Source organism: Trichoderma gamsii (assembly GCF_001481775.2).
Source record: "Trichoderma gamsii strain T6085 chromosome Unknown Scaffold_17.2, whole genome shotgun sequence".
NCBI classification, from domain to species: Eukaryota; Fungi; Ascomycota; class Sordariomycetes; order Hypocreales; family Hypocreaceae; genus Trichoderma; species Trichoderma gamsii.
This window is the reverse complement of record NW_020171354.1, coordinates 316,120-340,487: the sequence shown is the minus strand read 5'-3', so window position 1 is coordinate 340,487 and position 24,368 is coordinate 316,120. Positions and strand designations below refer to the sequence as shown.

Genomic DNA, 24,368 nt, shown 5'->3' with positions numbered 1-24,368 from the left:
CGTTCTGATAAAGTGCGCCGGAGCTTTGCGCCCGCAGAGCCCATATCTTTTCCTGGACAAACTGTGTTACTGTAGTGCGGATCTCTAAGCCTGTAAAGATGTCAGTAGCAGTTCCTCTAGACAAACGAGCGAGAGAGGGAAACTCACCAAGAATGAGTTTTTCTGGAAAAATAGGAGCGAGACCGACAAGCAGACCTCCAAAGCCACATCCTATGTCGACAATCTCAACATCCTGCTTCATCCTTGGAGGCATAGATTCCTCTTTTGGCGCTTCCTCATCCACATAAGCAGGATAATATGATGACCAATCCATATGTTCAGGAGAAATCGGGCTGCAATGAGTTAGAAAACGAAATTAATACGGCAGAGGTAGACTTACTACTCTAATAAGTGGTCTGAGAAAGGGTTTGCATGTGCTCTCTGGCGATAAAGCTTTTTCCTGGGCAACAGGACAACGCCATCTTGACCTCTTTTTTCCCGAAATCTGTCTCGCCTCTCTTTCTTATTTGATTGGTTACCCATTTTTAAGAATGCAGCCTGTTCCACAGCAGTTCGTGGTGAGTTGTAGAGTATATCAAGCTGAAGCTGATGAGATGGGATATCTGAACTGGCGGCTGGTGAAAGTTTGGTGTAGGCAGAAAAGGAAAGCGGTGAAGCTGTTCAAGTTCATCGTTCCCTGGCAGAAAGCTGCACCAGGTTTAGCGGCCGTCGCCCTTCATTGCTGCCAATTGAAAATCTTAGCAACATGGCTTCTCAGGTACTAGTGACTAGTAGCAGATACTGCTGCTAAGTTGGTCTCTTGGCCGAGTGCGCAAGCAATTGAGCCGTCTGTCGTGGATTCTTTTTCGCATTCTGGGCAATATGAGCGCTGACGCCGACTGACTAAAACATCAGCTCGCCGATACGATAATCTCAGGTAATCAATGTACGGAGTGGCGAGATGCAATGGCGAGATGCAATGGCGAGATCATTCGGAACCCGCTGCAGAACAGCACCAGATAAGGGCCGAGGCATAAAGTACCGAGTACAACCTTGATCTCAGCCAGCCCCTGCGCATCGCAAGAGCTGGCCTAAAAAAAAGCCCGACAGCTCCTAAGCATCATCCTTTTGTTTTGCTGTCTCTGCCGAACAATCGAAGCCTCTCTTTAATGCCCGCCATCGCAAAATCTTCTTCCAACGTTCTGCATCATGTCTGTATTGTATTGGGACGCCTCGGGCCCGCTGGCATACCTGTCATTTCCTGGCTCTGCTTTCCTGGTCAATGCCATCTCCTGGATTAGTGTAAGTAACGGCCTACATCACATCCCTCCTTTTCCACTTGCGCCTCGTATCTGACCCTCGAGGACAGCTGGTTTTGGGTCTCTTTTTCAGTTTACCGTTTGCTCTCTTTGTCGTCTATGATATCTTGCTATGGATTTGGAGAACATATAGCAACCATTCGATCCAGCCGCAAAACGCGCAGACCCCCGCCACAGCCGGCACGATATCTACAAAGACTTCGGCAATAAGCCCCGAGCATCACGATCAGCGAGCGAGACGTAGATAAACGACCCTGATTCTGAACTTTTCAACTTTTACGATTCAACGCATTTACATCAAAGCATCTATATGTTTTCGAGCCAGCTTCTAAGCGATTTGCGAAAGCACCTTGATAAGGTCTCCCGTCACACCCATTGCCGTCACGTCTCCACCGGCTCCCGCGCCTTGGATAATCAGAGGATTGCTGCCGTATCGCTCAGTATAGAAGCTGATGATGTTGTCGCTGCCTTTGAGGGAGGCAATTGGATGCGAACGATCGAATTGCTCTAGTCCAACCTTGACCTGCTGCGTGGCCGCATCGATACTTCCGACAAATCGGACAACTTTTCCAGCCTTCTCGGCAGTAGCCTTGATGTCTTCCATTTGCTGATCAAAAGCGGGCAGCTGTTGAAGGAATTCCTCTCCGGTCGCGCAAGACTCGAGTTCCTTGGGAATTAGACTCTGAGTAGGGAATGATGTCGGCGATTCGACGGGCAAACCTGCTAGGCGGGCTAGAATGGTCAACTTGCGCGCAACATCAAGGCCGTTCAGATCATCTCTTGGATCTGGCTCGGTATAGCCAAGGGCCTTTGCCTTCTTCACCTCTTCGGACCACTTGCCGCCCTGTCCCTCGGTCGGCGCAAAAGAGTTGAAGAGGAACGACATAGTTCCGCTGAAGACGCCCTCGATCTTGGTGACCTTGTCTCCGGTCTCGACCAGATCCTTCAGCGTGGAGATGACTGGCAGACCAGCGCCTACCGAGGACTCGTGGTATACCTTGGCACCAGATGTTGCCGCGGCAGTGAAGATGTCCTGCCAGAGCTTGTATGAGCCGGAAAAGGCCTTCTTATTCGGTGTCACGATGCTGAGGCCTCGGCTCAAGGCCAGAGGGTAGGCATCAGCGACATCCTGGGAACTGGTGTTGTCGACCAAGACCACTTTGGCTGGGGCGGCGGCCAGATAGTCAATTACTTGCGCCAAAGGAGGAGGGGCCTGGGTAGATGAAGCGAGGTTTTCGGAAACGCCGTCCAGGCTGACGGGAGAGTAGTCGACGTTGTAGAGGGCTTTTCGGCTAGTCGAGATGTAGCAGAGGCTCAGCTTGGGGGATGGTTTTCGAGCAGCAAGCGTCTGCAACTGCGAGAGGAAGCATTTGCCGACACCACCAGCGCCTAATTGACAATGACGGGTTAATTGGATCAATCATAGATGGCACTTTGGGATAATCATATAGCACAACAGCACCTACCAATAATGGCGATATAGACTTGATTGACTGCGGCCATTTTGTCTTGTATGTATGTGTAGGTATATGTAGCGCGAAAAACAGGCACAGCTCGAAATGAAGGATGACGGTTTCGAGACCGATAGCGGGGTGGTGTGATGGATGGTGGGGTTAAGAGAGTTAGCAGCTGCGCCAAAGCTTGACAGTCTTGGCTGATCTGCATCTTGCTGCTTTATCTGGAGTATATCAGTAGATGCTGGACAAAAGTTTATTAACGTTTTGATACCACTGATACGAGTTATCAATGGTTTTCTCCTTCGCATCAGGCTTATTAAAAGAAGTGCCGCTTATACTCGCGTACCAATTACTACATGCTATCTGCCGAGCTCTCAATTCTGAAAGAAATACTAGACATACGAACAGCCGAGCTGCCTAGAGGGGATAATTACTTCTAGATCTCAGTATAAAAAGCTATCAAGTTTTCTGTATTGTTAGCTATGATGCGTTTGTTGCTTTTCCAAGCAAAGACTGGAGACACTGTTGAATCTACTACATGACGAACCAGACCAGCTATATTGCAATAGGATATTGCTTACTGAGGAGTGAATACTACCTAATGACCCACTACCCTACAGAGAGGGAGGGAAGGGAGATTTCTGGGATAAGATGCCATCTGTATGCAAAAAGAATAGAAAGACTGGAGAATAGGGGATTTGAACCCCTGACCTTTTACAGACTTGCACTCAGACTGAACAAATGCAAAGCAAACGCGATACCCCTACACCAATTCCCCGAATCATCGAAATGCGCCAAAGGTATGTTACTGAAATAGTTTTTGGAGAGGATGACTATCTAGAAGTGAGCCTTGGTTTCTAGTGAGCATTATGACGTTCAGTTACGATCCACTGATGGGCTCTTTTTGGATGAAGAGTCTATCTGTATGCACTACTGCCCAAGTCCTAGGGTAATCGTGAGTGCTCTCGCGCCATAAGACAAGAGGTAGTGAGGCTGTCGCTCTGGAACCGGTGCTATGCAGTATGCTATGGCTAACTGTATTTAATCGTATTATAATATGGTATATAAGCTTTGCAGAGCATTGGAATATTTTGTTGTCTTCCATCTAGTTATCATTTGCGTCTTCCTAGATGCATACTCGCGAATGGCTTATATGCGTTGCTTAGTCATCACACTGATCATTTTCCTTTCTTCAGTGACGTTCACCTTCCAGTAGCACCATGGCGATATAACACCTTTGAGATTCCACAAACTCACTACCTGAGACTAAAATATTATAACTGAACTCTGGAAGACTTTCTGTGATATCCAGCACTTATCTTTGAAAAGAAGAAATCGACTTTGTTGAAAATTAAACGCGATATTTTGAGGCGCAAACAGAGTACTCTCAACCGCATCAGAGAAGAAACAGACGGACATAAATCACGATGCCCCAGGATCCGAATCTTTACGGCCAAAAGCCTCAGAAACGAGCCAAACGAGAGACATTATCGTCGTCATTGGATTTCACTGCTCAGCTCACATCACTCATGTCTAATGCTGCTCCCCAGGGATCAGCATCAGCAGCTTCTGGACGCCCGAGGCCATCAAAGCAATCCAAGGATGACATCTTTCGCGCCGCTGGCAAGTCAAAAAAGGCTGATACCAAGGAGAGAAATGCGAAATCGGAACAACTGGTCCTCAAAGAAGTGACCGGGACGGAAGAAGAGACGCGAGAACGCGAGTGGGCAAAACGCAAGATGGAGAGCAAGGCACGGCTCTACGCTGCGATGAAGCGTGGCGATTACGTACCAAAGGACAACGAAGCGGCGCCACTTGTGGACTTTGACCGCAAATGGGCCGAAAATGTAGAAGGTAAAGATGACTACGAGACCAGCTCGGATGATGATGGTGGGAACAGGAGCGATGGCGAACAAGTCATCGAGTATGAGGACGAGTTTGGACGTACACGACAAGGAACCAAGGCGGACAAAGAGAAGATGGAACGCCGTATACGGCGAGGGCTGTTGGGCGCGGAGGAGCTGGAACGCATGTCAGCGCGGCCCAGCGCCCCCAGTAACCTCATTTACGGGGACGCGATCCAAGCGATGGCGTTTGCGCCGGATGACGCGAACAAGATGGAGGAGCTGGCGCGCAAACGGGACAGGAGCGAGACGCCGCCGGAGATGAAGCACTACGATGCGGACCACGAGGTTCGGACCAAGGGCGTCGGCTTCTACAAGTTTAGCAAGGACGAAGAGACGCGGGCCAAGGAAATGGAGTCGCTCGAAGAGGAGAGGCGCAAGACCGAGGGGCAACGCCAGCAGCGCGAAGCGCAGCGGGCGGCGAGGCGGCGGGAAATCGAGCAGCGCCGGAAGGACATGGGCGACCGACGGGCGAAGCGCCAGGCAGAAAGCTTTCTGGATGGGTTATGAGACGAGCAAGACATTCTGCCTACTATAGATCAGAGGGCCAGTCTGTACGGCGTACGAAGTACGGTCCGTATATGGATAAATGCCACTAGTTATATTTTCATATGGGGCAAAGCTTTGCACGTCTTTGTCCTGATGAGCTCACCCGTACTGGAGTTAGATGTAGCTGGCGTTATATTGCAGTTCTACCTGGTTGCTTCTGCTCAAGCGCCAGAGTATCGCCGGCTCATACCCCTCAATGTCACCCAAAGCCTCGAAAACGTCTGATCGCCACTCAAACCCGAGAAATACAACCCATGTCTACCGCAATATGCGGTTCAGAGCGCGATTCAGTCGCAAGCCGCCACAGCCTATTATTGATGCCACTAGGACAAGGGGTAAATCTTGATGATTTCGTCGAAGGCGTCTATAAGTCGCATCTTGACAGCAATTATTCTCGATTTTAGTGCGTATGGCTCGGCTGCGATGATTGCATCCAAATATTCAGAAAAAGCTTGCTTCCCAACCTTGAGGTCTTCCAGAGCGAGCCCAGGTCCCTCGAGAGCATTCCAAGCGGTGGATTTGAGTGGTACAGTGGCCAAGGTATTCATGAACGGTGGTATCAGGTACTCAATCTGGGCTAGGACTTCGAGGCCGCCTACCACGCTCAAGCTCCCAGTTTCTTTAACATGGCCAGTTGCAATCTTGAGGGTTTCAATCAGGGCTATTGCGTCGTTTTCGATCTCCTCTGCACCAGTGAGACCATCAATAGGAAAATAGCTTATATCATTGCTGAGAATAGTGATTTGGGGACCAATGTCTGCAGTAATATCTTTCAGAACATAGTCTCGTCGCTTGCAAGGAGCTGTGTCGTGGCGGCAGCGACGGCTGAAGCCAGCAAGATGAGCTTAGCGAATGATGCCATTTCGACTGCTTGATGTGTGTAAAACTGTTGATAACTGATGGTAAACCAGGTTGTTGTATGTATATATGTGTGTGTGTTAGAGTGATGTCTGATGGGATTTGTTGGAGACGCAGACCCCTATTAAATGGGAGTCGTCAGGCATTGAACATGCAGATATGTTAGACAGTAAAATCCATCAATAAAACTTCGCATCAGCCGATGTAAACTTAGTAATTCGCATATCATACATCTTACTATAGACGTCTCATTTTGGCCTTTAGACTCAGACGCGCTTTTGCATATCTCTTATTTGTGTGGCAACACAGTGAAGTGACTGGTGAATTTCTGCTCGATGTGGAGAGTAACACCAGTGTAGCAGAACTTATCAACCAGGATAGTATCGTGATATAGGGTTTAGATCTCGCTGGAGGCAGTCGATACTATGTAAGTTTTGGCAACAACTGTAAACAAATGTATAGCCCAGTGAATCAGTAGCTGTCAACGATAATCCAAGACCACGCATGGTAAAATATCACTTAGGACATAGAATAAATCACACGCTTTCTGGCCTCTTTCCTTTTTCTTTCGTGTGACATGGGTTTCCTTATTTGACTTCGCCTTAGTAAGATGTAAGTCCTCCTAATCGCCTTGTTTCAGTAAGCTAGGATGAGATCACTCTACTTTTTCACGATGGAAAATTCGCGAGTTCGGATCTTGCAGACCATTCTCGAACCCTGATGTAGATGATTACCTATCCATTAGAAATACTAGTAGCGGGCGCCTGCTTTAGTTAAACCAACAGTACGAAGTTGTTTTTGATGTGGCTTGTGAAATCCTCGATGTGATTCCCTCTTTGCTGTAAACGATCAAGATTGTATCTTTTTGGCATTTACGTACAGTTTTGCGTATTAAAAACAATAGCCGTACTTACAGACTGGGGTGTAACCTCGCAAAATTCACCACAGATCCCTCACAAACTCAACCATGAAGTTTAACACGACTTGTGTTCAAGAGAAGATTGGCTTGGCGTCAAATGTACCAGGTATATGCTTGTTTTCCCCAACCGACGCAGTAGAGCTCAAGCGAATCATTTTAATGCTTCCATATCTCAGTGATCTTGCTAGACTTCATCCAGTCTCGCTTTGTATCTTACACGAGCAGGCAGTCACGTACCGTCAAGGTTGCTATTGTCAGCCTGTGTCCAGCATTCCTTGGCAGTTTTCATAGTGGCACCGTCTCCCTCTGTGGCTCTGAACGGCTACACAAGGCGAGGTTTTGCATTTTACCTTTGCTTTGTTTCCGTTCATATTTAACAACGAATTTTACGTACAAGTTAGCCCGCAACTTTGTAATACAGTCCGAGTAACTGAGGCCCTGATACCCTACATCAAATCCAACCACTTGACAGGCTTCTACGTCGGATAACGCTCTGTACGTCTTGGTTGATAGTGAGATTTGGTTAAGCGTCTATATCATAATGCTCTCTAGTTATTCGTTACCCCATTTCCCTTTGCTAGTAAATGATGGCATATGATGATTTTGGACATCTAACACCGTTGTTCAACTCATATCGCAATTTAAGGATGGTATATCACTCGACAGGTGATTACACAGGGAGGGAGTAGTAGAATCGCCATGGTGATGAGTTGAAATATTTTTTAAACTCTTTCGATACCCATAGAATTGGAGCTCGTGAACTAGTATAAGGAGTGTTGTTCACTACATCACTTATCGCACTGTATCAATCACATATCCCGAGGCACGCCAAAGCCGTACGCTGAGTTCTGGGTTTACTGTAGCAGTATTTCCCTCGTTCCGTTTAGCCATTATTGATTCTCCTCTCTCTCCCCCAATTGAACTGACCTTGTGATTGGGCGGATTTGGGCGCGTGCAGCGAGCCAATAGAAGGGCTTCATGGCGCCCGCAACGACGAGGAAACAGAAATGAAAATGACAGCCCGCGCAGTCGACTTCCCAATCTGTGTGCGAGGCCTCGGTGCGATTTGGCTGCTAATGATGCGCTATTGCGACCCAGGCCCGCTAGTAATGCGAGGGCGTCTGATCGTATTGTCGTCGTATAGACTAACAGCCGGGACGTTGAAAAGGACAGTTCTGCCGCACAGTTGGCGGACGGCGCAATCCGTACGGACTAATTTCAAACGAGGCCTTTTTTGCCTATCTCGTTTCCCCATGTGACGGCGACCCGCGCAGATTTGAGAGCTCGTCGTTGTCGTCGTCGTCACAGGCTTGCGTGAGCCAATTGTTGGGTGAGGCTGCAAGGCATGTGCTCTCGCTGCAAACTTTGGCCCCGAAGGGCTGCATTGGCCCAAAGGATTCTGATCGTCTGGGGTTGCACTGCGGGACAGCAAACTCAGAATGCTGTTCGTACTGTGCTCGCGTGCTGGCTTGAGCCTCCTCGACTGTACTCCGTAGCTGCGCTGGCTGCTGCTTACGGATGACGGCCCCGAGCGGTTGGATTAATCTTACCCGTCGCTTTTTCGTTGCTGCAATTCGCGCGTTGTGCCAGGACCAGATCCAGAGGGTAAGATGAGGCACAGGTCTGCGCCTCGACGCGGGAATTTCTCCCATGTCGATGTAAAATTGCTGCAGATCGAGGTAGTGCCTATACCGCCTATACGAGTGTTGTTGCTGGTGCTGTGATGGGTGCTAAACTGTTAGGTGGCTTGCGTTGTGGTTTACGTGGTATCGTGAGATGTACTAATCTAGACATCCCGGCTACGTGTATACAAGGATGCAGAAAAGCTGATTACACGTTTCCATGTTGCGATAGTTTGTAATGGCCTATGGAGGAGGTGCTTTTTGGACGGCAGACAAGATAGGCCTAACTTGCCGCTGTATGGGGTAACTCGAGTAATACCACCCAGTAGTGACGCTGCTAGCGGTCCTAGTAGCTTCGTAGGATTCGCGTAATTACCAGTAACTCGGGGCTAAGGCTGGCGAAGGCCGAGTAGACGGGTTGATTGCTAAGCCATGTGAGAGGAGTACGAAGCAGAGCAAAAGTACTTGAAACAGGAAAATAGGTCGAAAGTGTAAAACATAATAGAAGATAAAAGCGAAACAGCTAGTGGAATGTGGTTTGAGCTCGAAAACTGGCGAATGGCGTTCGTTGGCTGGTTGGAGAGGGCCAACGCGTTGAGACGACTGAAAGCGGGAGGTTGTCTATTGATTGGCCGCACTGGCTGGCAGACAGACTCGCTGGATAATTGATTGAAGGCCAGCTGCAATGTTCCTTTATTGGCATCAACAACTATTCCCAGAACAGGTTCTTCGACATATCCCAACTGTATCATATTACTGGACAGATATGGCATCTATAAGGAACATGAGAATAGGCCTGCCTGCTGCAAAACTCTCACACGCACAGTATTGTCTTCCACTGTGAGCCCTGGCTGTGCCATCGCCTGGGGAAGCGGCGCTAAACGCCTGGTGGCACCCGCTGGGGCTGGCGCTGTTCCGGCCAGGCCTGAAGCGGGTTGGCGCCGAAAAGTGTGAGTCACCGGCGGGGCCTGCACAGCGCGCCCTTGGCTGGTTGTAGCCTCTACTTGCGCGTGCAGTCTCGCTCAGCGGGTGCCTAACAGCCTAGCAGGCTGCCTGGCGCCATGCATGTTAGGGCTGCGCCTGGAGCCACTGCCCTGGCTTGGTACCGCCGTCCGCCCCGCCCGGGTACGTACCCGCTGGCAGGAGTTGCTGCCTGAGAAATACATAACCGCCACAAATAATTTTTTTTCCCTCTCTCTTTTTTTTTTCCCTCCTCACCCCCAAGCTTTACTACCATATAAATTCAAAGCACGTTAGAAGCCTCAGGCTGCCTTCACGATGATCTAAACAAACCTCTTCCCGAGAGTTTCACCCCCCTCCGTCAAAATTCAGTCCACAGACATAAACAACATTCTCCCCACTCAACCCCGTTCAGCTCACCATTTGGTCGACCTGAACTTCAGCCCTGCTTTGAATAGCATCAGCACGAGTTCCCTTCTCACCGCAAACATTTCAGACCAAGACTTTTCAGTCTTCACCACGGATTCCCAGTCAACATGGCTTCCCAACTCAGCTTTCGCCCTGCCGGCACCATCCGAGCACCTCTCCCTGAACCCCGTCGACAATCCCCAGCAGGACTTTGTTCTGTTCGACAATCAGCCTCGTCGTCAATCTCATAATAGGAGCAACCAATTACCTAGCCAACGTCGTCACTCTTGCCACTCTCGTCGCGAGAAGCACATTTCCCCCGCAGTCCAGAACCAACGGGTGGCCCAGATACTTCAGGCTATTGGACATCAATCACAATCTCCTGCTTTCGGCAATCGTTTATCGAATCAGTTCTACGCATCTTCTGCTCCTTCTTCGACAATTTCATTGAATCGGTCTTCTCGCAGCACTCGACCGCCAGTCCCTTTGTTTAATCAGAACGGTGGTAACCAAATCCAAGCCGCCAAGATGATGAACGCTGCAGGTTTGTACAATTGTTCTATTTCATCTGATCTGTATTTTTGCTTATACTCTACTACAGACGTCGATTTGGACGACTTCACCGTCTTCGAAGGAGGTGCCTCCACGGCCTTCTCTTCTCCTGCTGTTGGTTCCAGCTTTGATTTCAGCAGCGGCGCCTCGAGTGCCGCCTCGAATCTTGGCACCGTCTCTCCTCAAGATCTGCTTGTTCAGGAGCCCTTCATGTCCGCTCCGAACTCGGCAGCCTTGACGGCCTTGACCTCTCCTTCGCTCTACAATGACAGCCCTGACTTTGATTCATATGATGTTTCTCCCAACTTTGGCACTGCCGAATTTGATAACGGCCCCAGCGATCCCTGGTTCCCTCTGTTCCCTGCTGATGTGAGCGGCCCGGAACTTGCAAATGCAAGCGCCTCGCCCTCTCAGACGCCTTTGGAATCAGAGCCTATGCGCCGATCATCATCTTCCGGCAGTGGTAGCGGCAGCGGACGGAAGAAGTCGTCAGCCGACTCGCCTACGGGCAGCGCGCGACTCTCTTCCGTTGCTGGTGTTAACCCTCGTCGACGAGAAAAGCCCCTGCCGCCCATCATTGTTGAGGACATGCATGACACAATTGCCATGAAGCGAGCTCGTAACACTCTGGCCGCTCGAAAGTCGCGGGAACGCAAGGCCCAGCGATTTGAAGAGCTAGAAGAGCGTATCATGAAGCTTGAGGCAGAGCGGGATCACTGGAAGAGGATTGCCCTGTCGCAATCCGGGGTATTGGAGTAATGAAGTAATCAGGACGAGAGTTGTTTTACTTTCCTTTTCGCTTATATCTTTGACTAAAACGGTTTTCGATGGAAGAGTCTTTTTTCTTTTTGCGCCTTTCTTAATAGTCTTTCAGATACTTTCAATTTCATCGGTTTGACATGCAATTTTTGTTGACTTTTGTGCCTTTGTGATCTGATTTGAATTGTGCATTTGATTTCTAATAACCATGTCCGCTGTGTTTGCGGTTGCTAGCAGAAGATTGAATGTTTATGTGGTTTCAGTTGCTTATCTTATTATAGAACTGGCTACCTATAGACAAATAGACGTCTTTTAATCCATAAAATCAAGTAATCATCCATTGTTAGATAAAAGTAGTATAATAGAAGGCTATACCAAAACGTCATGATGTAAAACGCTTAAAAGAAAGAAGGAGCTATCCGCTGTACTAGGAGAGAGAGCATTTAGAGAAGAAAGGACACTCAGTTATAATGGCCAGGTGAAGGTCCGAAGAACGTTCCCTCAGGCAGCGTCTTGAGAAGGCAGTCGTCGGCCTCGCATCCCTGAGCGACAACGTTGTTGCCCCACCAGTCGAGCGCGATGCCGTGATAGGTGAGGCCGAAGAATTGGATGATGGCTGAGATGGCGATGCCGGCGGAGAAGGCGGCCGATAATACAAAGTTGTACTACGTATGAAGAATGTTAGCAAAAGCAGGATATCTGGCATCATTTTTGGCATTTCCTTACCTTTGACCACAAAGCCAAGTATCGTTTCTTAATGTAGACCCATGAAAACGCCGCGACGGGCACGGCGGGCCACATGTAAGTCAAGTTGTACGGAGCCCACTGAAGGCCGCCAAAGAGGAGGACTACGGGGTGTGTGCTGCGGAGCACACGGCTCCTGGGGAAGTATTTGCCCAGCAGCCAGAAGATGACGACGACGGCGACGCCCAGGGGAAAGCCGAGCAGCGTCTCAGAGTACTGGCCGCCGACGCCCCAGATCTTCTTGGGGCCGACGGTGCCCCAGAGCACGGCGGCGGTGAAGAAGGTGTTTTCGCCGGGGCAGACGAACTTGAAGGGCGCGTCCTTTGTGCACACGCCCTCGAGGTGGACTTGATACGTGACGATGCCGACGCAGACAAAGGTCGAGACGAGCGTGGGGACCATTTGGGCGAAGAAGGTGAAGCGCGGGGGGATCTTGACGTAGTGGGCGAGCTTGAGGTCGTTGCTGAAGTAGAGGGCGTGGGAGCAAGTGACGTAGCCGTACGTCTTGAAGAAGCACATGGCGAGGGCGTTGCCTTCGACAAAGGAGCCGCCGATGAACTCGGCCAGCACGTTGAGCGAGACCTCGATGCCGGTCATGGCGTAGATGATGCCCGTGGGCACCATGAAGATGAGGCAGAGGGCGATGCCGTAGAAGACGACGCCGGGGCTGGTGTCAGTGGGCCAGTGGGCGATGGCGGCGCAGCCGAGGGCCACGCTGACGACGAGGACGATCATGTACCACCACTCGGGGACTTCTTTGTACTTTTTCATCAGGCGGTTGTGGACGTCGAGGATCTGGCCCTTTTCAACCTCGTCCCGCTTGGAGGGGCGGAAGCTGTTGACGAGGTCTTTGAAACCCATGGCGATTTCGAGCCGGTGGTAGAGGAAGCCGTAGGTCAGCGCGGCGGTGTAGGCGCTGAAGAAGAACATGTAGATGATGATGTTGCCGGCGGAGAGATAGGGAGGTGAGTAGGCTTGGTATTTAGTGTTGTCGATGATGCCGCGGTCGTCGAGGATGGCGGTGACGTTGTAGCGGTTGCCGTAGTGGTCGTAGGGCTTGTTGGAGTTGATTGGCAGGTAGGCGGTGTTGTACGTGTTTGTGAAGTAGACGGCGATGACGATGAACATGGAGAAGAACATGCCGATGAAGAGGTTGAAGGTGCTGAAGAACGGCACCATGAGAGGATCGACGTTGTACGTCAGGACGTTCCAGTCAAAAGTGGGAAAGGGATTGAGGCCCAGGCCGTTGTTGGAGCCCGTGATGTAAGTCAGGCTGGGGTTGTTCGGAGCAATCCAGGTCATCCAGCTGAAGGTTGCAAGCGCTGCGAAGATGTAGTTGGGGAACCAGAAATAGACAAACATGAGCGTGAAGGCGTAGAAGAAGAACTTGAATCGCGACATTGTCCATATTTTGCCGAATGGACCTAGAGCTGGCGCATTGCCCTCGCTGTGGAAAGCGCTGTTGAGGGCAATGGTGACGAGGGCCTGGGGCCATACACAATAAGACGGATACACTAAGAATCTTCGGCAGATTCCGGCGAGACTGTAGCCGATGAAGTTGCTCGACAGGGCAATCAAGATTTGATAGCCAAAGTTGATGGCCCACGATTGGTTGAAGAAGTGCGGCAGGAACTGGATCCAGACAATGTAGTGAGTGTACGGCGTGCTCTTCGCGATACTGGCCATGAGCGTAATGAGCATGTGTTCCTTCTTGTTGAAAGGGCCCGGGTTGAGGCTATGGCGGGTCCCAAAGAGCGTGATGCCCACATCCGGCAGCGTCTTTTCCCATAGCTTTCCCAGAGGGTATGCAAGCAGCTGGGGCACATTGGACGTGACGCTGATGGCGGGCTGACGAATGCCGAAGAAGCCATTGATGAAGGCGATGGCGCCCGAGAAGAAGATTCCCAGGACCCAGGCTCGGATGGTGGAGCAGGGCATTGTCGGGTCGTCTTTGTTGTCGACGACGCTGCGGACTTCTGCGTAGGGAGAGTTTGTGGTGATGAGGGCGGCTTGGATCTTCATCTCGGAGATTTGTTGCTCGTGTTTCTCGGGTTGGTCAAAGATGCCATCGTTGACTAAGCAGGTCCAGTTAGAGAAATTGATTTGATAACTGTGATTGGGATGGGAACTCACTGAGAAAGTCCTCAATCTTCTCAATAACGTCGAGGGGAAAATTGGGATCTCTCTTGTGCAGTTTGTAAAAGGTGTTGAGGAGCTGTTTCAATCAGTCCAATGGCTCGTTAATCACGTTGAGTGTTTTGATGGCTGCCTACCTCGCGCACTTCCTCGAGGGTATATGTTGCTGCAAGCTCTTTGGCCTCTAGCAAGTCGTCTTCGGTGACGTGGAGGTCGCGCTCTGCAAGATTGTCTTCTTCCGTGACCTGAGGCAACTCGTTGGATTCTTTTTGAACCTGGAGGTAAAATGTTAATCACCATCTTGTGAGTGTAGTCTTTAAAGAAGACTATCGATAGATAGATGGGACATTGTCACGAATGAAACAATCTTTGGGGTACATACAGTGTTTTTCTCGTCAAAAACACCACCGGTGTCATTGGAGGTGACGTGAGTGACACGTTCCTCGGACATAGTTGCGGTATTTCAGGCTCTAGACGGCCGTTCGAAATACTCTCCAGACTTGACGAAGATGAATAATTGGCAAGGATATCCAACTGAAGAGGAGTTCAGTCAGTGTTATATGTCTTGTTTCACTGCAGAGTAGGTAGCTTTCAGCTATTTCTCCGAGGCAAAGTTCACTTGGAAGCCGTATGAGGAAAGGAGGGAGGGGGAGCTTGATAAGGGGTTGCATCCAACACAAACACCAGAGACAGAATGTTTGGCAGAAAAGTACAGGAAAGCTAAGAAGCGCCATTTCCACCCCTTGCACGGTCCGGCTTCTTCCAGCCAGCGTCGTACAGTGGAACAGCCTCCACTGTGGTTGAGACATGAGTTAGAGTTCAAGATACGTAGCGTTGGCGGAGAAGCAAATACGCCATCCAAAGCCTTCTTACAATTACATGTTATCATACAAGAACAGTTTAATAACTGTTAGCCAACAATTAGCATAGTGCGTTGAAACAGAGAGAGAACATATGATTATAGCACCTATGGTAATTCTTATCATACCTAAGGTTGATCAGCCAAATCCCTGGCTATTGTAGACGTAAAGAGTAGGTACAAGGAGTAAAGTGAGGTGTGCCCACCAACTTTGGACACTTAGCTTGAAGCATTGAATGAATGCCCGCTTAGACTACCTTTCCATCATCAGAGTGGCTATCAAAGTAGCAGCGAAGGCGATAAACAGCCATTAGATAGATGCGAACGGAGAGTAACACCGTGTGAAGGTAATCCAACATGGGTCAAGATCTTTTGTCCAACACATATGAACGATGGTGCAATGGTATCATGTACGAGATACGTCTGGGGTCAGAATGCCAAGGGTCTGGACTCGCTCACAAAGATGAAATGCATACTCATCTGCAAAAGAAGCTCATCAACAATGGGTGGTGAGCAATCTGTATAGGCAGAGTGCAGCATTGGCGCTAAGCTCTCCGCCATGGACCTAGATATTGGCAATCTGATCTTGACGTCCTACGCATATTCGCAGAGCTCATCCTGCCTTAAGCGGTAATAGTGCCTAGAACTTGGCATTGGATACGGCGAATAGGAAAGGGTGAATGGTGAGAACGATGACGAAGCGCCGCTCTATTCCTCCATCCCCTCACAAACATGTTAGTAGCGTTCAAAATTGATATCCTAAGGACCGAGGCACTGATATCGAGCGCCAAGCACCATTTAACCATGGGACCTTTTGGAAAAATAGGAGCTCATGAAGCCATAGCGCCTTGGTCAGAGCAAGGCCCCTCTTCTACCAACAACTGGGAAATGGATGTCATCTCTCTGCTTGATAAAGTATTTACTAATTGCAGGGGGCGCCCATTGGGAGCCGCTGAGTGCGTAAACATCTTTGGCTATCGTGTATAGCGAAGAAGAGAGCTTATTTCGAGACGCCGGCTCAGCTCGACAGAGACAGGGGTTTTTCTAAGAAGCTATGCTTGCCTCATGCCGCGGCCTTGTAAAGATACTGAGAATAAGACAAACGTCAATTCCACGCTATGACTTGAGATTAGTAGCACAGAGTCGGGTAATTCACTATCGTTCAGTGTTTTTTTTTTTTGAAGACTATGTGTGACCCCAGCCGGCAACAAGGATCAAGGCAAGACACAGCGATAGGAGCTTGGCGAAAGCATGTCGAGGGGAAATGGAACTTTTGAAGGACGTGTTCCGTGTCAAAGGTCGTGCAGCTAGCCCGAGATTACAGCGAGACAAGACGGCTGCGCCTCCAACGGCAAGATGATACCGACCGCTGCAGGGTGGCGGCCGATCCAGACCTGGTCCAGAAGTTGTTGGTTGCACCAGGTTCGTTGGCCGTTTAGTAGCAAGCATCCGGATAGACTCATGCCTCGTCCGCATCTGAGGGGACTTTTGTCCTTGTCGGCGAGACTCTGCTATACAAGCCCTATAGACGCAATAGGGCCATGCAGACAAACATGCAAGCTGGTTGGACACCCTGGTTGGAAGTGGATGATCAGTGGGGTGGACGACAAACACAAATTGATGCTTATCTGCGACTGTATCTGCACCGTATCCCTAGGCCAATTGGAGATCTGCCTAGAGGAGCTGGACCTTTTGCCGGGATCTTGCGGGTCTTTGAGCTCGTGATGCACCAGGCTATGAAGGGAATCTTGGGCATACTGTTTCCAGCAGCAGTTCTCATGAGGCACAATCTTGAAGTGGTAGGAGCAGGGTTGGAAGATCCATGTCGCTTTTGGGGGCGGGAGATCACCTGGCGCTATAAACAAAGTTTGGTCCGTGCGCCGACTATCTCCAATCATGCATTCTAGAGTACTTTGAAAGTATCTTATGGCACATTACAGCCCTGGACTATGAGCGCTTTCATTCGCAGAGAACTTGCAGTATACAAGCCACCTGGTAGTGCTAGCAACATCCATCAACACCAGACATTCTGAGCTGTGGTTTTGCCTCTGCCACCGGCCTTGGTAAAATTGTCCATCTTCTGGGCTCCTCTACAGCGAATCGCTCCTCGAGTCCTGTGGCGTTCTCGCCCGGAACGGATCGACCCTCCGATGAATATGGACGCCACATGCACTTACTATCCAAGGAGTAGGCATCATAAAAAGCGCTTAGTGCGCCATGAAGTCTCCCATGCCGTTTGGGAGCCTTGGCCGCCGGTCTAGAACCAGGCGCCCAGAGACGCAAAAGTCCAGTCCAAGAGCTACTAGCTGGCTGTCATCACGTAGTTGATCGAGTAGTAACGCACCGAGTGATGATGCCAAGCAAGACGCTATTTATTAGCAATCTGTAGTCAGTGATCACGCAAAGCCCAGCATGTCCAAGATTGGCAGGACTTTTGCAGTCGCAAGGCCTCCCTTGATAAGAATAATACAGTAATAGCCCAGGACTGGCCAAGACTCAACAGATAACAATTATTGGTCTTCAACCTGAGAGATGGATTTTTGTTTGGGGCCGATCTGGAGTAGAGGCTCTAGACCTACGGTATGTAGATATCTATTTCTCTATACATCAATTACTGCACCGATCAGTTAAATAACGATAATGGGGCTCACAAAAAATAAGGATATCGCGTATGAGCCCGGATAAAGACGTGTTTTACCTAAGAAGGTAGGCGTGTGTAGATCGCATCGTCGCTTGATAACCCCGCCACTAGATAGATCCATACCTGTGAGATGACGTTCTTCGCCTTTTCTCCGCCTACTGACTAAAAGTGCACATTTGTCTTATGTTTTTATATATCATACTCATCATTTAGAAAGCCAAGATCCTCATAACTTATCGAGTCCATTGAGATAATTGCAGAATTATTGCAATGGGCAAAAAGCGGGTGCTTGTCAGCTATGGAGTTCATGTCGACGCTGTTGCGGGCTGGCTTGGCTCTTATGGCGGAGAGGACTCAACAAACGATATAAGCCGAGGTAGGTGCTATATATGTAATGAGGCATTCTGATAAAGTTTTTCTTACTTCAATCGTGATAAGGCATTTTTGCCGGTACCGTGGGCACACAGCGGCTGCTTAAGCTCTTTCGCAGCTATGACATCAAGACCACTTGGTTCATTCCTGGGCACAGCCTCGACTCGTTCCCGGAAGACATGAAGGCCGTGAGAGACGCTGGTCATGAGATTGGCTTGCATGGCTACTCCCATGAGAACCCGACCGCCATGACGATAGAGCAACAGCGCCAAGTGTTAGATAAGACGTACCGCCAGCTTGCCGAGTTTACCGGCAAACCGCCCAGGGGTAGTGTCGCACCATGGTAAGCTTAAATCTTTTGTCGTAAAGCGTGGTGTGAGTCAAGATTCTTGTTCTTTGACATTGCTACAGGTGGGAAACTAGCCGCGAAGGTGCCCAGCTTCTGCTGGACTATGGAATCGAGTATGATAGTAGCATGAGCCACCACGACTGTCAGGCATACTATTTGCCCGTGGGAACGTCTTGGACCAAAATCGACTATTCCAAGAATGCCGAATCATGGATGAAACCTCTTGATATGGGGACCAGCACGGGCTTGGTCGAGATTCCATCGAATTGGTACTTGGACGACCTGCCGCCGATGATGTTCATCAAGAAAGCACCCAACAGTCATGGTTTTGTAAACGCTCGAGACGTCGAGGACATCTGGCGCGATCATTTCGACTACTTTTACCGCGAATACGACGAGTTCATTTTCCCTGTGACAATCCATCCAGATGTGTCTGGCCGACCGCATGCTTTACTCATGCATGAGAGGTGCGTAAGAGATTCAGTCCAAGAACGTATTGCCTGCTTGTAAACTGACAATCGATACACCTTGCAAGACTGATTGAATACTTCAAAAAGCACGAGGGAGTTGAATTTGTGACAAATGAAGAAATTTGTGATGACTTCAAAAGCAAAAACAAACCTGCGCCAGGAGCCATAATGCCGGCAGAGCGAGGCGCTATGTTAAGAAAGGGCGCATGAGGAGGTTTAAGCTTATAATGAATGAGGAGATGTACTGCATATATTTTGGTTTCGTGTTTCCTTCGCTGAAGAAACAGTAATGGACCTATGAGTTTTAGGGGAAGGAAAGAAAAGGATTTCTATATAATAAGTTGGAATTTTCCAAGTATACAAGGCACTATGCTTAGTTTAAGAGAGAGATCCTCCAAAAGCCTCATGTGTGGAGAAATAATTGATCTTCCTTGATATGTTGAATTGGCGGATTTTATCCGGTATCAAATCAAGTCAGTACTGTTCAAACGATTCGGCTGTTGACGGCGACGCTGAATCGGATTTCGGGCCAGTTCACGGTACCATTCTATCCGAGGCTGTCCCTTCTATCTCTAGTTCCTTGGATCTAAAAATAGGGGTTGCCATGCTATGATACGCCTAGTGTTTTGGAGCATTAGACTTTCCAATGACTCGCTACGGGAAGGATTCCGAGGCCGAAAGGCGAGGTGCACGAAATGCGTGTTCTAGAATATTCTCGACGCTGTGAACCTGCATTATTCGGAACAAGTAGCATCTTCTCTTTTTCCTTTTGTTTTGTACGTAAAAGTATGAACATCTCAAGCAAAACAGTAAGTAGCACTTGAGAAATACTGTTTGTAATTCAGTGTATTAATAGACCTGCTTCTCCCTTGGGCTTTAGCCCCGGACATAAAAAAAACCTCTTAGCGCTCAATAGTTCGTTCACGACTTGGCCTCATCAACCACTCCACTCGCGGTTGGCAGGTTTTTCTCATTTCTCGTATTACTGTATATGGAATGCAGCGTTGGCTGTAGAGCTAACGGGTTAATTTAAAATTATCCGTGCTCGTGGCGACTTGAAGTTCCGTAGCGCTCTCAATATGTACGTGTAGCATGTAGGTTGCAGGTGGCAACTGGAGAACCGCCGAATGGCAGGCAGGAAAAGGCATGGATATTCCCACATCCAGCATAACGGCCACCGCAAGGAAAGCAAAAAGGGGCAATTGCAAAGCGAGCGATGCCACATCGAACCACTCGATCCAGGCGGCAAAGCAGCAGAAATCCCCGATTTCAGGGCCCGTGGCTCGGCCATTGCCTGAACGGGCCCAAGTTAGCGGCGTCTCATCTTGGTAGACCCGGAGGCGGCGGGCAAGTTGGAGCCACCCGCGGCACGCTGGCCCCAGAACTAGGCATCTTGGAATCTCGTTAAAAGGGCCGCCATGGCCGTTGCAAACGCGAGCTTTTGGCTTCTTTTTTGTTTCTGCCAGTCATTCGCTCATTACCAAAGATTGCTCCGGTGATCGTCCATTCGCTCATTTGCTGCTGAACGCCCAAGGCTGTTGAAGTCCATCGCCCACTTGAACTCCGTTCTTCACTTACACGTTCATAAAAAACCATCAACAACAAAAACGTCCACCATGGCTGTTCGATCTCTCGCCGCGACTCTCCTCCTGGCCGCCTCGGCCCTGGCCAAGACTGACCTTGCCGGCTGCACTTACACCGACACCGTCGTCCAGCCCAGCGGCCTGCCCGGCTACGACGCCTATGCCAGCCGCATCTGGTATGTTCCCGGCACCGGCGAGCTCTGCGACTTCCTCGACTGCGGCGGTGGTCGCGCCCCCCCTAAGACTGATGTCCCTGGATGTCCGCTTTACTCGGGCACCGCCACCTACTCGCCCAGCTACCTCGACCTCAAGACCAAGGCCGTGGATGCTGCCGCCACCTCCTCCGCCGAGGCCTCTGCCACCGGTGCTGAGACCCAGGTGATCGTTAAGGCCACCACCGCTGAGGCCACGACTCTGGCTACCTCTGTTGCCGTTTCCCAGTCTGCCTCTGCTGCCGTCACCACTGCTGCTCCCGTCGTCTCCAGCGGCTCGTCCACGGCCACTGCCTCCAGGGGCCTTTCCACCGGCACTCCTGGCCACAACGGCAACGGCACCTCCTCTGGCGCTCACCCCACCAGCTCTGTTCCCGCCAACGGTGCTGCTCCCAACGCTGCTGGCATTGTCGGATCCGTCCTGGCTGCTGGTGTCGTCGCTGTCGTTGCTCTGCTGTAAATGGTGGATCAGAAATGTGTTTCGTGCTCGTTTGAGAGCTGATTGTCAACTCGAATACATGGTTTACAAGGGGACGATAGGACTAGGGATGTTAATACACTATCAATGAAACTCTTTTTTGGAGATTTCGAAATCTATCTGCGTAGTGATGGGGATGTGACTGAGTGATGTGTGTCAGGTATATGCCCACCCCGTGATAAAATTAGCCCCCAAGTATTGCTGAATATAAACAGTAGCAAGTATGTCAAACTGATACAGGAAATGTTTCTGTAAAGACAATTCTTTACATGGTTACAATATTTTTCACCCAGTTCAATCAGAACAGTCGATGTCAAGAGTCAGTGGCTTGTTTCCCGAGATATGTAACACAAAGTCACACCAGTCAAAGATATTACGAGCGAATTTTAACCCGTAATACGAGATACGTAATATTATCAAGATATGTTCCGAGGGGTGTAATACAAAGTCACACTAGTTAAACGTGTTACAACCAGAGTATATATGAATATTAGTACATATAATGCTGCAAATAAGTTTTTAAGGCCTGGCTTGGGTAACAAATACAGAAATAGTACCCGAGTGATGGATCAGAAAAGAGCATCATTTAGCTGATTATATTCATCTTCTTCCTCAAAGCGTCTTGCATTAATTGCGACTAGATATCTGCGAACCATGTCTGTACTGCTTACGACACGAGTTGCCATGAAAGTTCCCATTCTTTTGCTCCAAGGGACGGGACAACGGATGGCGTGCACTTTACATTACAAGTATCTTCGCGTTTTAAACACTGGGTCTGTCTTATAGACACATTCTCGAAATACCTGTTAGGGCTAACAGGAGACACTCTGACACAGGCGTCCTTATACTATCATCAGTAGGCTGTACCCCCGATGCGAAGCTACTATAGAAAACCACACGATGGGTGCTTCCTTGCCTCGATATCTCGACCTAAAGATACACCAGGCGGTCCGCGAACGCGCTTACGATGGAATCACAGTAGTGGGGGCGTACGAGCGATCATATCCTTCTACCATCTTTCAGGGAGAAAAACAAGACAAGCCCTTCAACTGGCAGCGACCTACCGCCCGGATTATCAATAACCATTTATACATCGAGTGTTTCCCAGGATATGATTACGTAGAGCACTACGCTGAGGCCATTGCTAGTTTCCTCGGCATCCAGCAGCGTCAAGGAGGCATGTTGACACCTCCGTCAAGGGTGTCTTTCCAACCAGCCTCTTGCTCCGACACTCAGAACGCGCTCAAGGCTACAAGTATTCGTGGATTCCCAGAAGGGGCTGATACTGTTGTTCTCGGCATGGTCCATCGCTTGGAGCGGCTGACTGGCCCCGTGGATTGGGCTGGGGACGGCTGCTTTGCTTGGAAAGTGCGCCAATTCAATGGTCGTAAAGTGGCATTCGTGGGCTTTCGGCCCGCGTTTTGGGGCAACATTTCTGGAGAAGTCGTACATTATCTTGCGTCCCAGTATGGTGTGCGTGAGGTTCTCTACCTTGGCAAGCTGGGAAGTGTTAAGAGGGGACTGAGGCCAAACACTTTGCTGGCAACTGGCGGGCTTTCGTACGTGCGTGGACAAGCTGTGGAATGGGAAAACGTTCTCCGAGACTCAGTTGCCAGTGTGGCTCAAGCCTGTACAGTTAAAGGAAACCACATAACCTTGGGAAGCGTTTTGCACGAAACGAAGAATTGGCTAGCATCGTTGCCAAGTTCTGTTGACTTTGTAGATCCCGAGGTGGGAATGATGGGCCAGGCAGCAATTCAACATGGCATTCGGTTTGGGTACCTTCATATCATTTCGGATAATGTGGCAGAGAAGTACGAAGAGGATCTCTCAAATGAGAGGATGCGGAGTGTTCTGGCAGGGAGGTCTAAGCTTTACGAAGTCGTACAGGATGTTCTGGGGCACTATCTCTCCTCGGCCGTAGGAAGAAACCGTTGAAATCTAGCCATCTTCCTTTCATCGTGTTCTGAACCAGGTAATACACTGTCTCTACTACCTCTACTACCTCTACTACCTCTGCTACCTCTGCTACCTCTACTACCTCTACTACTTCTACTATTTTTACCATCTCTACTATTTTTACCATCTCTACTATTTGTACCTTCTTTAGTATTTACTATCTCTATTTCTATTATTTTTTCTGTCTTCAATCTTTACTCCTCTATTAGACATGATCACGCTATTTCCCACTCATTCTCGGCATATGCATCTGTTTCCAGATACAACCACTAATTTGCTCCCTGAATATTGATAAATACCACGATAGCCTGCAACCTTTGCTTCCAACTGATGCATCACAATCTGCCCCAGCTTAGCATTCCTATAGAGCAAGATCCCGGCTGAATTCTTGACATCCAGCAATGCACCAAGAGCGCCTTCATAACCAGCATCCACAACACCCGCAGTGAGTGTGGCGCCAGACCGCCATAGTGATGACCTCACAAACAACTGGCCCATTTAGTCCAATGGGACAGAGACAGTTTCGTTGAACTCAACGAGATATGCCCCTTGGCGTAGTTTGATAGCCTCGGTTTCCTTGTCAAAGCGTAGCTCGGAGGTATTGGCAGCTTGTCGATTCGAATTGTCAGAGTCGATTATGGCAGGTGAGGTCCATTTGAAGACACGGCGTAGAGAGAGATCGACTCCACATGGTTGCAGCTGTTGCGTAGCAGATTGTAGGTTGCGCACTATGCCCTGCTTCACGATTGAAGCCCCGCTTAGTAGCATTGTGGTTGATGGTTGCGGCAATCAAAGCTCAGAGGAACAAGGAGGTCTTCAATCTATATGTATCTATGGAAATATCTGGTGCAATATATGTACTCATCATAGCGCACGGTTCACCATTCGTCAGGAGAGTGTAGCCAGGCGATGAAGGTTCTGTTTTCGTTGTTACGCTCTTCTTCGTCCTTTCTTCTTGTCTTCAGCGGTTTTAATGTATACAACGTTAAAGTAGAGGATCCTGTTCGTAATATTCATCCTGGTAGTGGATGGCCGAAGGGAGATGCTCGTAGATATGGAACTTGCGAATATTCACATGTAGGTCGGTGCTGGCCTTTGTGGTCACCTCTTTGACACGAAGCAGCGTCAGAGAGATAAGGACTCGGGTAGCTGTCGGCGAGTGGTATCGTTCCGTTCGCCTGCTGTATCTGTCGAACTCAATGAGCTGATTTGAGCCAAGGGCCGTAGAATTGACACCAGAGACACGGATGATAGTGAACGACTAACGGCAAATATGAAT

General features: G+C 49.4%; 10 protein-coding genes across 10 annotated transcripts; 5 read left to right on the top strand and 5 right to left on the bottom strand.

The window, feature by feature from the left end:
* Positions 1–1,626: 1,626 nt before the first annotated feature.
* On the bottom strand, positions 1,627–2,963 carry TGAM01_v205517 (homoserine dehydrogenase; the record flags this gene model as incomplete). The annotated part of the gene is made up of 2 exons (XM_018802834.2): positions 1,627–2,687; positions 2,765–2,963. The coding sequence occupies 2 exons, from the start codon at positions 2,961–2,963 to the stop codon at positions 1,627–1,629; spliced, it is 1,260 nt and encodes a 419-aa protein (XP_018663951.2).
* Positions 2,964–4,182: 1,219 nt separating this feature from the next.
* On the top strand, positions 4,183–5,169 carry TGAM01_v205516 (hypothetical protein; the record flags this gene model as incomplete). The annotated part of the gene is made up of 1 exon (XM_018802833.1): positions 4,183–5,169. The coding sequence occupies one exon, from the start codon at positions 4,183–4,185 to the stop codon at positions 5,167–5,169; it is 987 nt and encodes a 328-aa protein (XP_018663950.1).
* Positions 5,170–5,531: 362 nt separating this feature from the next.
* On the bottom strand, positions 5,532–6,070 carry TGAM01_v205515 (hypothetical protein; the record flags this gene model as incomplete). The annotated part of the gene is made up of 2 exons (XM_018802832.1): positions 5,532–5,937; positions 5,988–6,070. The coding sequence occupies 2 exons, from the start codon at positions 6,068–6,070 to the stop codon at positions 5,532–5,534; spliced, it is 489 nt and encodes a 162-aa protein (XP_018663949.1).
* Positions 6,071–8,223: 2,153 nt separating this feature from the next.
* On the bottom strand, positions 8,224–8,637 carry TGAM01_v205514 (hypothetical protein; the record flags this gene model as incomplete). The annotated part of the gene is made up of 1 exon (XM_018802831.1): positions 8,224–8,637. One exon carries the CDS (start codon positions 8,635–8,637, stop codon positions 8,224–8,226), a length of 414 nt encoding a protein of 137 aa, XP_018663948.1.
* Positions 8,638–9,668: 1,031 nt separating this feature from the next.
* On the top strand, positions 9,669–11,286 carry TGAM01_v205513 (hypothetical protein; the record flags this gene model as incomplete). The annotated part of the gene is made up of 3 exons (XM_018802830.1): positions 9,669–9,732; positions 9,983–10,519; positions 10,577–11,286. 3 exons carry the CDS (start codon positions 9,669–9,671, stop codon positions 11,284–11,286), a joined length of 1,311 nt encoding a protein of 436 aa, XP_018663947.1.
* Positions 11,287–11,747: 461 nt separating this feature from the next.
* Positions 11,748–14,617, bottom strand: TGAM01_v205512 (OPT oligopeptide transporter; the record flags this gene model as incomplete). The annotated part of the gene is made up of 5 exons (XM_018802829.2): positions 11,748–11,951; positions 12,013–14,105; positions 14,164–14,245; positions 14,304–14,441; positions 14,549–14,617. 5 exons carry the CDS (start codon positions 14,615–14,617, stop codon positions 11,748–11,750), a joined length of 2,586 nt encoding a protein of 861 aa, XP_018663946.2.
* A 3,319-nt stretch (positions 14,618–17,936) lies between these two features.
* On the top strand, positions 17,937–19,067 carry TGAM01_v205511 (polysaccharide deacetylase; the record flags this gene model as incomplete). The annotated part of the gene is made up of 4 exons (XM_018802828.1): positions 17,937–18,042; positions 18,105–18,381; positions 18,450–18,854; positions 18,923–19,067. The coding sequence occupies 4 exons, from the start codon at positions 17,937–17,939 to the stop codon at positions 19,065–19,067; spliced, it is 933 nt and encodes a 310-aa protein (XP_018663945.1).
* A 1,406-nt stretch (positions 19,068–20,473) lies between these two features.
* TGAM01_v205510 (hypothetical protein) lies at positions 20,474–21,112 on the top strand (the record flags this gene model as incomplete). Its single annotated transcript, XM_018802827.1, has 1 exon — positions 20,474–21,112. One exon carries the CDS (start codon positions 20,474–20,476, stop codon positions 21,110–21,112), a length of 639 nt encoding a protein of 212 aa, XP_018663944.1.
* A 918-nt stretch (positions 21,113–22,030) lies between these two features.
* On the top strand, positions 22,031–23,068 carry TGAM01_v205509 (hypothetical protein; the record flags this gene model as incomplete). Its single annotated transcript, XM_018802826.2, has 1 exon — positions 22,031–23,068. One exon carries the CDS (start codon positions 22,031–22,033, stop codon positions 23,066–23,068), a length of 1,038 nt encoding a protein of 345 aa, XP_018663943.2.
* Positions 23,069–23,587: 519 nt separating this feature from the next.
* TGAM01_v205508 (hypothetical protein) lies at positions 23,588–23,857 on the bottom strand (the record flags this gene model as incomplete). The annotated part of the gene is made up of 1 exon (XM_018802825.1): positions 23,588–23,857. One exon carries the CDS (start codon positions 23,855–23,857, stop codon positions 23,588–23,590), a length of 270 nt encoding a protein of 89 aa, XP_018663942.1.
* Between the last annotated feature and the right edge of the window lie 511 nt (positions 23,858–24,368).